At 41.0% G+C, this 14,994-nt stretch overlaps 2 protein-coding genes across 3 annotated transcripts in view; one reads left to right on the top strand and one right to left on the bottom strand.

The window, feature by feature from the left end:
* Positions 1–4,385, top strand: part of RAB3GAP1 (RAB3 GTPase activating protein catalytic subunit 1) — a 45,098-nt gene extending 40,713 nt beyond the window's left edge. For both annotated transcript variants that reach the window (XM_015425784.1, XM_015425783.1), the window contains exon 25: positions 3,307–4,385. In XM_015425784.1, coding sequence (XP_015281270.1) covers positions 3,307–3,549 — 243 coding nt within the window. In that variant the 3' untranslated portion in view covers positions 3,550–4,385. The remainder of the gene's footprint in view (positions 1–3,306) is intronic.
* A 50-nt stretch (positions 4,386–4,435) lies between these two features.
* Positions 4,436–13,857, bottom strand: LOC107122654 (DNA annealing helicase and endonuclease ZRANB3-like; the record flags this gene model as incomplete). The annotated part of the gene is given in 6 exon segments (XM_015425779.1): positions 4,436–5,600; positions 6,204–6,335; positions 8,591–8,981; positions 9,668–9,814; positions 10,478–10,623; positions 13,723–13,857. Coding segments are annotated over 6 exon segments (1,050 nt in total), but the record flags the coding sequence as incomplete, so codon positions are not given.
* Between the last annotated feature and the right edge of the window lie 1,137 nt (positions 13,858–14,994).

Raw genomic sequence — 14,994 nt, 5'->3', positions numbered from 1 at the left:
AATGTGCAGAGCAGAGAGTTGCACGTGGCTGTGAACTGCAGCAGAGAGGAAGATTAATGAATGATCTTAAATAACCAGGCACTTTATGGCTGCAGGCCTCTCGTTTTTCAGGCATCCTGCCTTATGGCTTGAATCTAAAATTATCTTTGCACAAGCTGAATACGAGCTGCCTTTGTGCTTGAAACCAAGGATTTTCCCTATCCCCCCTTTGGCTGCAGCCTGTCATGCCCAATTGCATGTTCCAGAGTCCTTCGCTCCTTGAGTGGCTTCTCAGGGGGTGTGAAGAGCTGCAGCAGGAAGGGAAAGGAGAAATCCCCATTACATGTGCATATGTAGATCTTTGGATTCAAGCCTACATTTCCTGTAATAGGAGTGATACGTGGTTGTAATTCCACATGGGACGTAGTGCTCAGAGGACTGAAGTTCAGTTAGTAGGAGCATAATTTGACTTGGTAGATTTTTATGAGAGCAGGGAAATCATACAATTTTTCTCTTGATAGTAGGACATGGAATTCTGTATCCAAACATAAAGGTGGCATAGCTTCCCATTATTACTTATATTACATTGTGATTGATGTTTCAAATTATGTGTGAAGTAACATAGCGCTGTAGCTTGTAGAGATACAAGTAACCATGCTTCCTTTAACTTGGTTAGTTTGCCCATGTCACTTTTAGAGTACTGAGTAGTTTGGCTCATTTCACCTCTAGTGTCTGCCACCTACCACTCCCTGTGCTGGATCTAAGTTTGTAGTTAATCGCTTGAAATGAACGTAACTCACTGCTTTTGTGGATGTCGCTGAGCAAAGTGGGACTGGTGTTTCATGCTGGAGCAGAAATCAGCACGAGTCACAATATGCAGTTCCTTAATGAAGTGAACTTGAAAGCTTATACCCAGAATAAAACTTTGTTGGTCTTAAAGGTGCCACTGGACTCAGACCAACACAGCTCCCCACCTGAATCTAGTCCAGTGCTCAAATGGAGTCAGCATGTATAGTGTACCACAGTCTGCCCTGCAGATGCACTGCAAAATGGTTGTGCCTTGTGCTATATGTTTGTACCACATATATTTAGGCTTGGTTCTTAAAGTGCTGCTCCACTGATTGTAAAAGCAGCTCTGCTAACGGAACAGTTTTCCCATCTGCCAAGGAAGGGAGATGGTTATTCTCTCCTCCCACTTCGAGTAGAGTCTGTTCTCCACATCAGACTCCCAGTTTGCTTTGCAAGAGTGCAGTTTTAGGGGCCAAAGAAGGCTACAGTAAGGAGGGAGAGGCGGGGAACTTGCCTTCCTAGTGTGACTTTGCTTATGTGCTTCAAGATCTGAGTCTCAGCGACCAATGATTATTGTATTTCTTTTAGAAAAACAATAGCTGTATGGAAAACCAGGGTGGTGTAGTGGTTAATGTGTCAGACTAGGATCTGGGTGACCAAGACTTGAATCCTTACTTTGTCAGGGAAACTTAGCTGACTGGCTAAGCTTGGACCAATCACACTCTCTCAGCCTTACCTATCTCACAGAGTGGTTATTGTGAGGATGAAATGGAGGAGAGGGAGAATGAGGTTATAAGCTGTTTGGGGCCCTTTTGGGAAGAAAAGTGTAGTATAAATATAATGGAACAAACATGTTTATCTAAGTTTCTATTGGTTTGTGAAGATTTTCAGCCATTCCTAAGCTTTTTTAAACCTAGAACCATAGCCATTGCGGATGGGGAATTCCTGTGCCCATCTGAATTTGCTTGATCAGGCATGTTTGGAAAGTTGCATATATTGAATGGGTAAAACTTGGATCGATTTGACTTGTATTAAGCTGATGTCAGTTTCTGTGTACCAGTTGTGTGTCAGTGTTTATGTTACATTTGTTATGTTCTCTGAATGTGTGTCATAGTAGTTTCCTTGACAGCAATGTACTCCTTGAATTCAGAATACATTGCCTTTAGAGCAGAGCATTCTGAAATCTCTGTCTAACCCCATGTGAGTCATCTCTGACTTGCCTTTTTTCTATCTTTTATCACTGGTGTTCTCTTATCCAGCTGACTGAATCTTCTGAGGAGGTAACTAGCTTTTTCCCTAATTGTCATCCACCTAACTTCATATTAGGTGCATAGAAATGAATGCTATAGCTAGCTTAGCACAATGACTTGATTTGACCACCGCTGCTCATTTGCACATTCAAATGCTTAGAGTAATTTATTCTTTCCAACTTCAAACAAGGCTTTTTGAAGTGCTAGGTTTTGAAATAAAATAAGCTGTGAAAAAACTTGAGACTGAAAAACTGGAACTTTAAGTGGATCTATAATCATGACCTGAGAAGCTTTTGAAGTTGGAATGCCTAGAAATACTGCTGATGCATTTGACTTCACCACACAAGGAGAGATTTTTTTTTTTTAAGCTTGCAAAGCATATAGTATGGAAATTTTATAACCAAGTACTAAACTACATCAAACCCTTTTTGGATACTCATTATGGAAAATGGCTGTTAGTTTGTTTGAATGTGTCGTTCCCGGATAAAATGCTTGTGTAAAGAGGTCTGCAGTAGTCAGTTGTGAAAGAGTTGTCAACTAATTATCCAATCACTTTGCAAGAAAATTGGACTTTTTTGTATGGAGCTGTTTTCTGAAATGAACTCACTAGTTAAGTCCATTCACCATCCCTCACTTGGTGCTAGTCCAGTAGAGTCCCAGTGGTTAACTCGAAACAGATGGGAACGTGCCATAGCATGTACTTTGCATGTCTCAGGTCCCAGTTTCAATCTAGTTTAAAATCTCACAGGATGTGGAGGGACCACTGCCAGTGACAACACACTACTTGATGAGGTTTTGAAAGCAGTAAAAGTCCAGCCTCAGTTAATATTCTTGTAATATTGACCAAACTATTGGCAAATTAAACATACTCTTAAACAGTTGGTATAATTTGCTGGAATCTCAGTATGCCAATGATACTTTAGGTTTTTTGAGTGGAGGCGAAAGCAGTTGAAGGCCCACTTCTGGCAGCTGGCAGTGGTCTAGGTCGTGCAGTGTTCCATTGTGTAAAGTTGCCTGGTAATAGGTCCCTATATTGTAGAAGCACAAGAGGCTCTATAATGAAAGAATGTAATTTTCCCCTGAAGTTTAGAAATCCAGTGAATACTGCTATCACTGGCATGTCAATTTGTTTGTCTTGCATATGTGTACATGTAGTGCTATTTGTAAACATGTAAGGCTTGCTATATTTAGCCATGTTGCCATTGTGTCTCAGTTACCATGGAGTTCTCCACTGTAAACACATTTATGAAGGCTTTTCTCATTAATGAGGCTTCTGGATTCCTTTTAGGTAGCCATGATGCTGCCACTTGACGAAGAGCTGAAGAGGTCTGACTCCTCAGATGAGAAGCGATTGAACTCAGGATCAGTTGCAGATTTTCCATCACCTGCAGGACATGAGGTTATTTTACGCACGATCATTCCTCGGCCTGCTCCTTATTCTAAACCTCTGCCACAGCGAATGTACAGTGTGCTTACAAAAGAGGACTTCCGACTTGCTGGTGCCTTCTCATTGGATACAACATTCTTCTGATGTTACCATATACCCCACTGCACTTTCCATCTTGTTGTGGTGCAATATAGCAGTCCTGTCTTGCTGTGGAAGTGTGTGTCCTGAGAAGTGTAGCTTTGGAGATTAGGATAATCCTATTGTAATTAGTGATCAGCTTCCTCAGAAGCCAGGCACTTCAATGCCTGTGCTGAATACTATCTTTGTCACAAGGAATACATTAATGATGTTTTGCAGAACTGTAAAGCGATTGTTTCTGTTTAACTCCCTTGTCTAATTATAGCTATCACATTGGGCATTGTAAATACTTTTTGTGGGATGTTGGGAACAGGATTGCTGCTGGCACATTATTGAGCTTTTTTCTGATGGAGGCAGTTTGCCGACAATGAACAGCATACAGTTGGACTATATTACTGTCAAGTGTACAATTTAATTACTTTTGCAACTTGTATTCCGGTACCAGATTTTAAATGCCAATTTTGTTTTATGCTCATCTACAAAGCAGTGCACTAGTTGTATGATACCAGTCTAAGTAGGTTAAAGCTGTGTAAAGTTCCAGTAAAATGTAGCTTTTAAAATGCAACTAATTCCTGTGTGTTTTACTGAAGCTGTCAAAAAATTAACTACCCTGCACCAGCTACTGTGAGTACAAACAAATGGTCATGAAGGGCTTTACACTACCACTAGCTTTTACCTTTCCATACTGTCATCATGCAAACATTTGCTTGTTTATGTACGTACTGATGTAATAAGTAAAGGATTATTTTAATGGACTGATGTGACTTGCTCTAGTTTTGTACATTTACTAGGAATGTGTACAAAAAAAAATTGGTATTTTTCAGGTTCAGGAATACCAAACCTGAAAAATATTGGTATACACTGATATTCCTGAATCCCAATTTCGGTATGATATTGGGATTCAGGAAATAATCGGTATTGCTGAATTTATTTGGCGAAGCTCCCTTTACATGGCAAGAAGCCATTAAACCACTCTGCTTTGCTCCCCCCCCCCACTCTGGAGTGGGGGGAGCAAAAGGGAGCACTGCGAATGGCTTCCTCCCATTTAAACCGAACAGCGCAGCAGGTCTACCTGTCAGCTGACCGGTTTAAATGCCTCCCCTTCACTTGCTGAGGCATGCCACGACTCGGGAGGGAAGGTAATTAAAGTTTAAATGCTTGACTCAGAGTCATGCTGTGGTGGTGGCACAACTCTGTGAGTCATGTGGATGGTTTGGCAAAAGCCATTTAAAGGGACTTTTCCCTTTAAATGGCTTTTGCAAGACCAAGCTGTGCCTGAGGAGCCTGGAAGGTGGATGAACTCGCACCACTTCAGCTAGTGAAGCTGAGCCTGAATAACAGCCGATATTAAATCAGTAGCCAAATCAGATTAGAAAAGGTATTTTTCAGGTACTTATGGGGCTTGGTATATACTGAGCATATACCCCTAACATCTGCTTTACTCCAAAATGGCAAAATCTATTTAGCATAGGCACTTGATGTAAGAATGGAGTCTGAATATAGCAGCAACACAGTAGTACTGCATTTGGAAATTGATTCCATGGAATGGATAATGTTCATAGGTGTTAATAGCTCAAAAATTGTAATTCCATGGTTTATAGGTCAAAGGTTTTATATAACAGCTTCAGAAGATCTGGTGATACCATCCACATGATTTGCAGAGGCCTGTAGTTATAGCAATAAAGTGATAGATATTAGGCTGTAGAGTAGCACATTGGTTTTAATGTATTTACAATTTTTTAAGAATAAAACAAATTCCATAGATTATGAAATTAAGAACTCTAACCACTGTATAATAACTATTAATCTGCTTCATCTAAATGTGAAACTGATGCATAAAAACACCTGAGAGTACATAACAGTGATCCTTATTACAGAAGTTCAATAGCATGTCAGAGTATATGATTTTTATTAAAATGTTCATGCTGTAGACAACCTTTAATATACAGTGACTGACTTTAGAGTTTCACAAAGAATCTAGTAATGTCAGACCCATATTTTGAAGACAGACTGTGTCTCTTCAGTTGACTTCTTTCCTTTGCTTGTTTTGCTGTTCTCTGCAGGAAAAAAAAAGTACTCTGTTAAACATGGGAATTAGGTAGTTATGCTCAAACTTTTTTTGTTTACTACAGTATTATTGTACAAGAGGAAACTCAACACAGGAAGTAACTATTCCATTTTTAAAGCAAACCTGACAGGAAAGTAGATTAAAATTTATGTCAAACCATGTATACTTACTATTTGAGTAGACTGTCTTGAACTGTCCCTTACTATCTTGCCTGCTAATGGAGCTTTCATCACAGTAAGCTGTTTTACAGTGTGAGACAATTGCTCTATGAAGGTCAGTATTGTTTTTTCTAACTGGTAGCAGCTGTTCATGGCCTCAACTAAAATCTTTCGGATCTACTATCACATCCTTGTGACTGGAGATGCTAGGGCCTAAGCCTGGAAAGTTCTACCACTGAATCATGGCCTGGCATGGCCTGTCTTCTCAAGCAGCATCTTAAAATGATTTGGGCCATCTGTTCATGCTGCACACAAACCTTAACTAGTCGTTTTAAAATAAACTCAAAGTTTCCCTAGTAGCCATTGGATACACAAGAAAGGTAGTGAAACTGCACCACTCATTTCTCTCATTGTAACATTCAATTTGTACTCACCTCTTTGTGACAAACTGTGCATAATGTCTGAAGGTTTTCTAGAGAACACTGTCCTCCCCCACTGTAAACTGGCTTGATATGATCCACCTGCCAGAAGTGACCTTCAGTTGGGTTCAGGATAATTTCATTCAACTGTAATAAAATACTGAGGATGAGTTGCTAAAGCTTTGACATTCAATCTTGTGTATGTGCAGTCTTAACAGGAGACATTTCCTTGGTCCAGTTCACTTGAAACTTGGGAGTTATTTAGCAGACAGACACCACCAGCTCCACTTCAGTTGTGGTGTTATTATTAAAAAACAGCCCCTCCAGCCTTCTGGAAGGTTCCTCAAAGGGAATAATAGAGCCAACTAATATCAGAATACCAAACAAACAAACAGAAACCCAGATCTGAAAACCAAACCAGTAGTTGGGAGTCAGGACCTGATTAGCTGATAACAGCAATATTTTTCAGCTCCCTTATATCCAAATTTTAAAAACCACTTTTTTGTGTGGTGCACATCCTTAGAGCCTGCCACTCCTATAATAATTAAGGTTCATCTGATTCTACAGATGAAAGGCTATGAAGCGAATGTGATGGTTCAAATGAAGAGGAAAGGAATTTTGGAAGAGGCAAAACTTCACCTTAGACCGGAAACAAATGGTTGACTTAAATGTATGAATATTCTGTGATCACAGCTCTTACCACTAAGAGGGTCCCATTGGAACACCCACTGATTTGACTGAATTTAACTGCTCTCTACCACGGTACAAATATACATTACTATCTAGCAATTCAAAATAACAGTCCAAGATTTTTAACAAATTATGGAGACTGCAAAAGTAAAGAGGACAACTGAAAACATTACCAACATTCCTTAATCCAGTTACCGTCCTGAACACCTCAGGGCCATAACATACTAAGTGGTGGGGAAAGACCTCCAAAATATATCTGGAGAATTGGCAAGCAAACATAAGAACAAGTTAATCAGTTTTGTTACTCTGGGGTCTACTTCCAGATAAATTTGCAATGGCAGATCCATTTTAGGAATACTTGGGAATAGGCCCTGATAACTTACAAAGCTGTTCGTTACTTGTGGTTTTTTTTTACAGTAAGGGCAGGTAATATTTTACTGTTGCAGTCATAGTAGTTCCAAGGTAGTAACCCAATTTGTATATGGTGCTATAGTTTGGATAGAAGCTTGACAAGAAACACTGAATAACCTACTGACAATTTTTTACGTAGTCTTACTGGAGTCCTGAGCTCTGTAGCAGGGACTGTTTTGAAATCAGAACTTGGTGTTCATTCCCTTGAAGGCCGAGCTTGGGCAGCTGCCCTTAGGATGTGGCTGAAGATTGTATTTGCTTCAGAAAATAACAGTTGCCTTTTATTGTTAAGAAAGGAATCTTATATAAGGTCTTTGAAGCAATGGATAGAAATCAGGTTATCGATGTTGGGAATTCAAATTCTGGAAACAGAGTTGATGGAGAGAGCTAGAAAGGTAATTCTGGAGCATTTATATGATTTGGATTTTCTAAACTCTCCCACTTAATTGGGATCATCCTATCCCAGAAGTCTCCAGCTGTACATTAAACAGTTGACTATGCCCCGAAAGAGGAAAGATTTTATGCTTGCTACGTTAAATCCTATACCATCGCAAGTAAGGAATGGTCATTATAAGAAGGTACCCTATTCAGAGAGACTGTGCTTGTGTGTTACTGGGAAAATTAATACACTGGAACACTATTTACTGGAATGGCCCCTTTTTCTCAAATGTGAGAGATTTATGGATTATCAAAAGGTGGGATGGTAAGTGCCTCAGTGGGAAAAACATTGGGGAGACTTTTGGTTGGGGTGGATTCAGGGGTTACTTTGGCTGTTGCAGTTTTTTTCATACGTTATAGTGAGTAGAAAATAATTTTAAGAGGATAGTTTAGCCTGGTTTATGTGGATTCTGATGTGGCACTAGTCAAAACCTATAGGTTAAATGAATAGTATCATTTAAATAAGGTACCTAAACCAATTCCAGAGTGGGTTAGGTACTAAATATCTGGTCTTGGTGGTACCGCTTGTTTGCTGGGTAACAATCCAGTCACTCTCAACGAACACAAAGTGCACGACTTCCTCATTCAATGGTTGTCTGAACAAGAGATATCTGCTATATATCTCAGACTAAATCAAATGGGTTTTACTTTACACAGCCTTCTGGAAGAACAGCCTCTTCCACTGGAGGAAGGCCCTGCACTTAGCTGGGCAAAGTGGTAGGACATAAGCCATTATATTTCATTTTAATTTCAGAAGAGCACATTATTAGTAATTTATATTTTTTTGGTCATTTTTTGCTTAAGACTATTGGCCCACACCCAAGAAGCCATCTACAGAAGGATGCTGTCAATGTTCATTTTACCTGTGTGAGAGGAAGCCTGGACATCCAAGAGCTCTCCAGAAGACTTTTACGTTGATTCTTTGGGGCATCTCTGACAGTGAGGTACAGTTCCTGAGCATTCAGGCTACATATTTGACAAACACCATGTTCTATTTCAAATACTTGTGCTCTCATGTAGCTTTGACTTGAACGAATTAAGAAGTCATCCTGGCATTTATGAGAACAAAATCGTGTGTCCCAGGTAGATGTCGGATGAAGCACAGTGGTTGGTTTCTGGCAGCTGAGGCAAAGTGGATTCCCTTCAACGTCTACAGCCTGCAAGTAGCCTTTCCCTGCACAGGTCTCCTCAAAAGCATCACATTGACTCAGAACTGAACTGGAAACTGGGCAACTTCCATCTATTGAAGATGAACTATGGTAAACATAAATTGGCAGCCGTTGCTTTACTTTTAGCAGTAAAATACATTATTAATACATACAGGCTCAGACATCCTAATAATTATACCAAGAACTTCTGAATTCTGCACTAAAATGGTCAAATGTTGAAGGAAAATTCTGCAGGTTAGACAACTATGCAGAAACAGGTTCAGTATTCATACTGTGTAACACAAAGCTAGTTGTGCATTTCTCTTTTTAGAATCTGATTTGAACTCTTGTCTTTCAGAAGGAGCTTTTTCTCCTCATAATGAAATGAAAAAGTGGTTGAATAAAATAATTTTAACTGAAACTTCTTTGTTTTCTAGTGAGTTTAACACTCACTGCCAGGAATGGAGTAGTGTAATTAATGCATTTAAAATTTCAACAAAAAAAACCCCTACTGAAATCTAAAGAAAAAGGTAGTGTGGTTGTTGATCATAGAATTGGAAGGGGCCATACAGGCCATCTAGTCCAACCCCCTGCTCAATGCAGGATCAGCCTAAAACATCCCTGGCAAGTGTTTGTCCAGACACTGCTTGAAGACTGCCAGTGAGGGGGAGCTCACCACCTTCCTAGGCAGCTGAGTCCACTGCTGATCTACTCTTACTGTACAAAAAAAATTCCTCATATCCTAATGGACTATCCTTTCCTTTTTCTTGTCACTGGCACTGATAAACTTACTTTGCAGCATGTTGGTCCTTTTCACCAGCAGAGTCAGTATGGATTTTTAAGGGAACTGCAGATTGTTTGGTAACTAAACGAACACTGCCCCCACTACTGTCCACTTTCTTTATTGAAGCTTTGGTGATATCTTCTTTCGTCATGTACCTAGAATCACATTAATGTTCTGGTTTAGCCTGTAGCTCAGCCAACAACTAAGAACGCACTGTAACAATCTCTTTGCAGTATATAGTATCTAGAAGTCATCCCCCCAAGTATTAACTACAACTACATGCAGTCTAGACAATCAGAAGAGTTTTAAGAAACTCCCTGTTCTATCTCTAAGTAAGATGATTCGTCATGTTTTGCAATGGTCCAAAGGCTGACAATAGAGTGATAAAATATTTTTTCTGTATCATGAACACAGAGCAGTTTTAATCTTATTAGGCTAAGATGGAGGGGGCGGAGAAAAGCAATGGACTGTTTCCTTCTGTCAGAATTTGCAAATTTCAGCAGAAGATTTTCAGAATGGCTCTCTGGGAAAGGAGAATGGGATGAACTGCAGGAAATGATGATCCATAGTTCTAACACAACAAATTAGATTGGAGCATGAAGGGTTGCCCTTGAGGACAAAGACCAGCACCAGATATTCTTTTCTCCTTCCAATTTTGTTGTTTGAAGGACCCTATTTCAAAGAGCACAAAATGCTTAAACTGTGACAGAGAAAACTAGTCGCGTACTAAAGTACCTTAATAATCAAATACCAGTTTAACTATTTCTGACATTATTCACTTGGGATCCCTGAACTACACAATGGAGAAGAACACATACCGTTTGGTACAGCCAAGTTTAGCCTGTTGTTGAGACAGTGTATCTTCTGCAGCAAGAATGGGTCTCGAAAATATCTGACCACTTTTCCGGATAATTCTTTGCTTCATGGCTGTGAGACTATTCCACTCTCTCACAAACCTCAGTATCTAGAAGAAAAATTCCCGCAAATATTAATAATGAAATAGTATAGAATTTATTTTGAAATATGTAGCCAGCAATGCTCCCTCTAAGCTGTGGAGTCTTGTGAGCAAAAATTCTACTTTGTGAGCTACCGGCATTAAGGTCGTGGGTGATCGATTTGGCTGCTGCATCAATTAGTTTGCTCTGGAGACGCCCTTCCTGAGCCCAGACGAAAACGTGTGAGCTGGAGGCTAAAAAACTGTGAGCTAGCTCACACTTACTCAGCTTAGAGAGAACACTGGTAGCCAGTAGATGGGGGTTTGAACCTCAGAATCGAACACTCCACTGTTTTTTCACCAGGGACTCTCTTTATCAGGACCAACTTTATCTATTTATTTAGTGCATCTGATCAAGGAGTGTGAAATACGTTTTCGCTTCCTACATTTTATGTTCACAAGAAACCCCGTGAGGTATGTTAGGCTGAAATTGAATGACTGGCCCAAGGTCACCAAGTAAGTTTCCATGATTCTACCACTTTTAAAGCTCTGAAAAATCTTTAGTGGCTGAAAAGACTGTTACCTGTAACTTGCATTGAGAATCACTCTTATACGTTAACGTATTCCCAGCGGCTTTTCTTAGAGCTTCCTATTGTCAGACAGCTTTGTCCTCCACCTCACTTACATGAGGAAAACGAAGTTGCAGGCACACATGGGGACTGCACATGAGCAGGCCTGCCATCTGATAGGGTCTTTATAGCGAAAAGCCTCCAGGGGTGCTGCATGCCGGAGCCAGAAGCTTGTTCCCACCCAGGAACCATGTGCTCCTGTGCAGCAGTGCCCCCACCCTCAGTACATCTAGCACCACCAAAGCAAGAGCATGCAGTGGGGCAGGAGGGAGGCTATGTGTGCCTGCACAGAAGATACTCAATGAACAATAGTTACAGGTAACACCTGGTTAATGCTGATTAACCAGGGAGCCAGTTTGGTGCAGTGGTTAAGTGCGCAAACTCTAATCTGGGAGAACCGGGTTTGATTCCCCACTCCTCCACTTGCACCTGGCTGGATGACCTTGGGCAAACTATGGCAGGTCCTTAAAGAGATGGGAGTACCAGACCACCTCACCTGTCTATTGAGAAACCTGTATTAAGGGTCAAGAAGCAACATTCCCTGACTGTTCCCTGGAAGGCCAGATAATGAAACTGAAGCTCAAATACTTTGGCCACCAAATGAGAAGGGAGCACTCACTGGAGAAGACCCTGATGCTGGGAAAGATTGAAGGTCAAAGAAGATGGGGACGGCAAAGGATGAGATGGTTAGACAGTGTCATAGATGCAACGAACATGAAATTGAGCAAACTTCATAGGACGGCGGAAGACAGAAAGGCCTGGCGTGATCTGGTCCATGGGGTCGCGAAGAGTCGCTCAACTATGCGACTGAACAACAACAAGTATGGTGTTTCCTAATTGCTATGAGGATTTAGGAGCATAAGGTAGAATCTTCTGATGGGGACCTTATCCCTTTGTAAGGCTAAAATCATATTTGTTTTCTTTCTTTTGTTATGTTTATAATTTATGCCAATAAAGGTACTGAACTGAACTATATTCCAAAGCATCCTATATTGGAATCTGCATAAATTAGAAAAGAGGTTATGACCCCACCCCACCTCCACAACTTTATGGTTCAGTAGCTTGGGGAAGATGCAGGGGATTAGGGACCTATCTTCAACACTGATGAGACCATGTCAGAATAACAAGCTTTGTGCTCATCCATCTCATGCTTTGGGGAATTGTGAGCATCTACAGGTTGGGATCCTTCCCTCAATCACTTTTGATTATGAAGAGAGGATCTCCAAAGACTTCACTTAACTTATTTGATTGCCAGTGTCTTTGTCAACTATTTTCAGTAAATCAAATTCTTTGTATAAACATTTGCAGTTGTGTCTATGCTGGTTAATTAGTGCTCTATCGCTCTCTCCTAGGGCTGCCAAGCCGCGGCGGGGGATCTGCACGTCTTCACAGGATCCCTGCCGCAGGGAACAGCAATACGCGTTGCACCGCCGTCGCCAGGATGTGACGCTACACGTCGCTCTGGCAACAGGGCTGTTTGGAGTCCCGTTGCCAGAGTGATGCTTAGCGTCACATCCTGACGACGGCGGTGCAACGCGTATCGCTGTCCCCCGTGGCAGGGATCCTGTGAAGACGTGTGGATCCCCCACCGCGGCTTGGCAGCCCTACTCTCTCCCCTGTATGTAGGAACACCTCCCTAGGCAGAACCCCTGTGGGACCTCTCTGTTCTTGCCCATGTCTCACCACTGCAGAAGATTCTAGGTTAACTAGAAGTCACAGGCCAACACCTAAGCATTATGACTGTATAGGGTTCTATCAGATGTTGCATCTCCCTTTGACCATGTATAAATACAACAAAAATTGTATACACTAAACAAGGAAGCATGATAAATTGCTAGCCTTTACTTTTAACTGTTTCTTAAAAATGTACATGGAGAATGCTTTTAGAATTGTGCCTGCAACGTGTGTCACATTCACATGCTTGTGTTAATTATGCATATATATTCTGTTATCACTCACTCTATGTGTGTCATTTTGTAGGCAGAGAGGCTGGCTGCTATGGCAATACAGTGACTGGCAACATAAAGAACCATTATTGTTTATAAGAACAGGACTAAGCCATAATTGGAATGAGGAAAAAAGTCCATTTCCCACTCTATACAGAGTTTTCCACTCAATACAGAGCCATATGTATCGACGGGCTTAAAAACCATACAGGAACAATTGTTCTCTGTCTTTCTGTGAGGGTGCTATGAATTACATCACTTACATTTTTTCTGCCCACCTTGTTGAATTACCAAATACAATTTTTCTAAAAAATTATTCTGCCAATACAATTCACTTACTGATTCTGCAGATGGGATATTAAATTATGCATTTGCAGAAGATAAGGGAGGTGTGATTCTACTTTTTTTCCAAAGCAATTAAGATATATGTGAGCTTAGCCAGTAATTAAAAAGGCATCACAGTAGAACATTTTGTTACTCAATGGAATAGCACAAGCACATATCAACTCTTGGAATTATTTATAGCTGCAATAAGAATTTCAAGCTGCTCTTACCAATGAACGATTCTGTTTTTGTTGAAAATATTCTGGTAAATCTTCCCAGTTATCTAATTTTATATCCAATGGAATGAAGTTACAACTCAAGGGTTCTCCATCCTGGATGAATTAAAGAAAAGTTCTGTTAGTCTCCTAAACCAGGAAGATGTTCCATTCCCTTAAAGTTGTAAGAGAGTTGGTGCAACTGGGGGGGGGGGGAGTCTAAACAGATTTATCTTCAGTGACATCAGTGCTGCTTCTTACAGAAAACATGTGGCCATTGCGCCACTATTTGAAAAGAGTGCCCGCACGCTTCACAGCCCACTTTTCTTGGGGGAAAATACACAGGAACAGCAGGAAGGCTGGACTTGGAAAATGCTTAGGCATGGTTAGGGCTCTGCATGAGTGTCCCAGTTATCCCTCTGGCACAGAACAGGCACTAATTTTGTTATTTATATTATATATGTGTGTGTGTGTGTGTGTGTGTGTGTGTGTGTGTGTGTGTGTGTGTAACAGCATTCCGTGCGCCTTGGTGTTTAGTCATGCTGGCCACATGACCACGGAAACATCTTCGGACAGCGCTGGCTCTTTGGCTTGGAAACGGAGATGAGCACCGCAACCCTAGAGTCGGATTTGACTGGCTTTCGAGCAAGGGAACCTTTACCTTTACTATATGTGCAGCCAAGGATTTGGAGGAATAACAGCAGATGTTATTTCAGACCCTTTTCCCTTGCTGCCCTCTTGGGTCTTCAACCTTACAGGGACACTGCCTCCAACATGGCTCCTCCTGTCTCTAGGTTCTATAGGACATTTTCTTCCACTGCTGCCTTCTCCTCAGCCTCTCTTTCCCAGACTCTTAGGTTCCCCACCCACCCTCTTTTAATTCCCTGAATTCAGCCAACAGTCACTCTGACGTCTTCCTCTGGCCAAGAATATTTCTAGACCCTCTCCTCTCAAAATCCTTGGTCCCTTCCTCCCTCCAGCTTTCCACCTTTTATTCCTTCAGCTTTCCCACCCTAAACCTTCTTGAGATTATTCACGTACACTCTTATCCCTGTATCCTTAGGGCAGTTATATTTTCAGGCCAACTCCGCTCTTATTTCCCTCACAGACATTGAATCATTCTATTTCGCTGATGTTTATCTTTTGGCCAGTAAAAATATTTCTTGAAAACCACAAATAAGCCAATGACAGAAGGGCAGGCAGAAAGGTGATGGCAACATTTTAATCTATTGCAAGACGAAATGCATTAATCTCTTTCTAGTAAAGACAGGTTGCTTACCTGTAACT

This window comes from Gekko japonicus, unplaced genomic scaffold, assembly GCF_001447785.1.
Source record: "Gekko japonicus isolate JY-2015 unplaced genomic scaffold, Gekko_japonicus_V1.1 scaffold1924, whole genome shotgun sequence".
Taxonomy (NCBI): domain Eukaryota; kingdom Metazoa; phylum Chordata; class Lepidosauria; order Squamata; family Gekkonidae; genus Gekko; species Gekko japonicus.
Note: the sequence above shows the minus strand (reverse complement) of the source record. Positions and strands in the feature narration are given on the sequence as shown.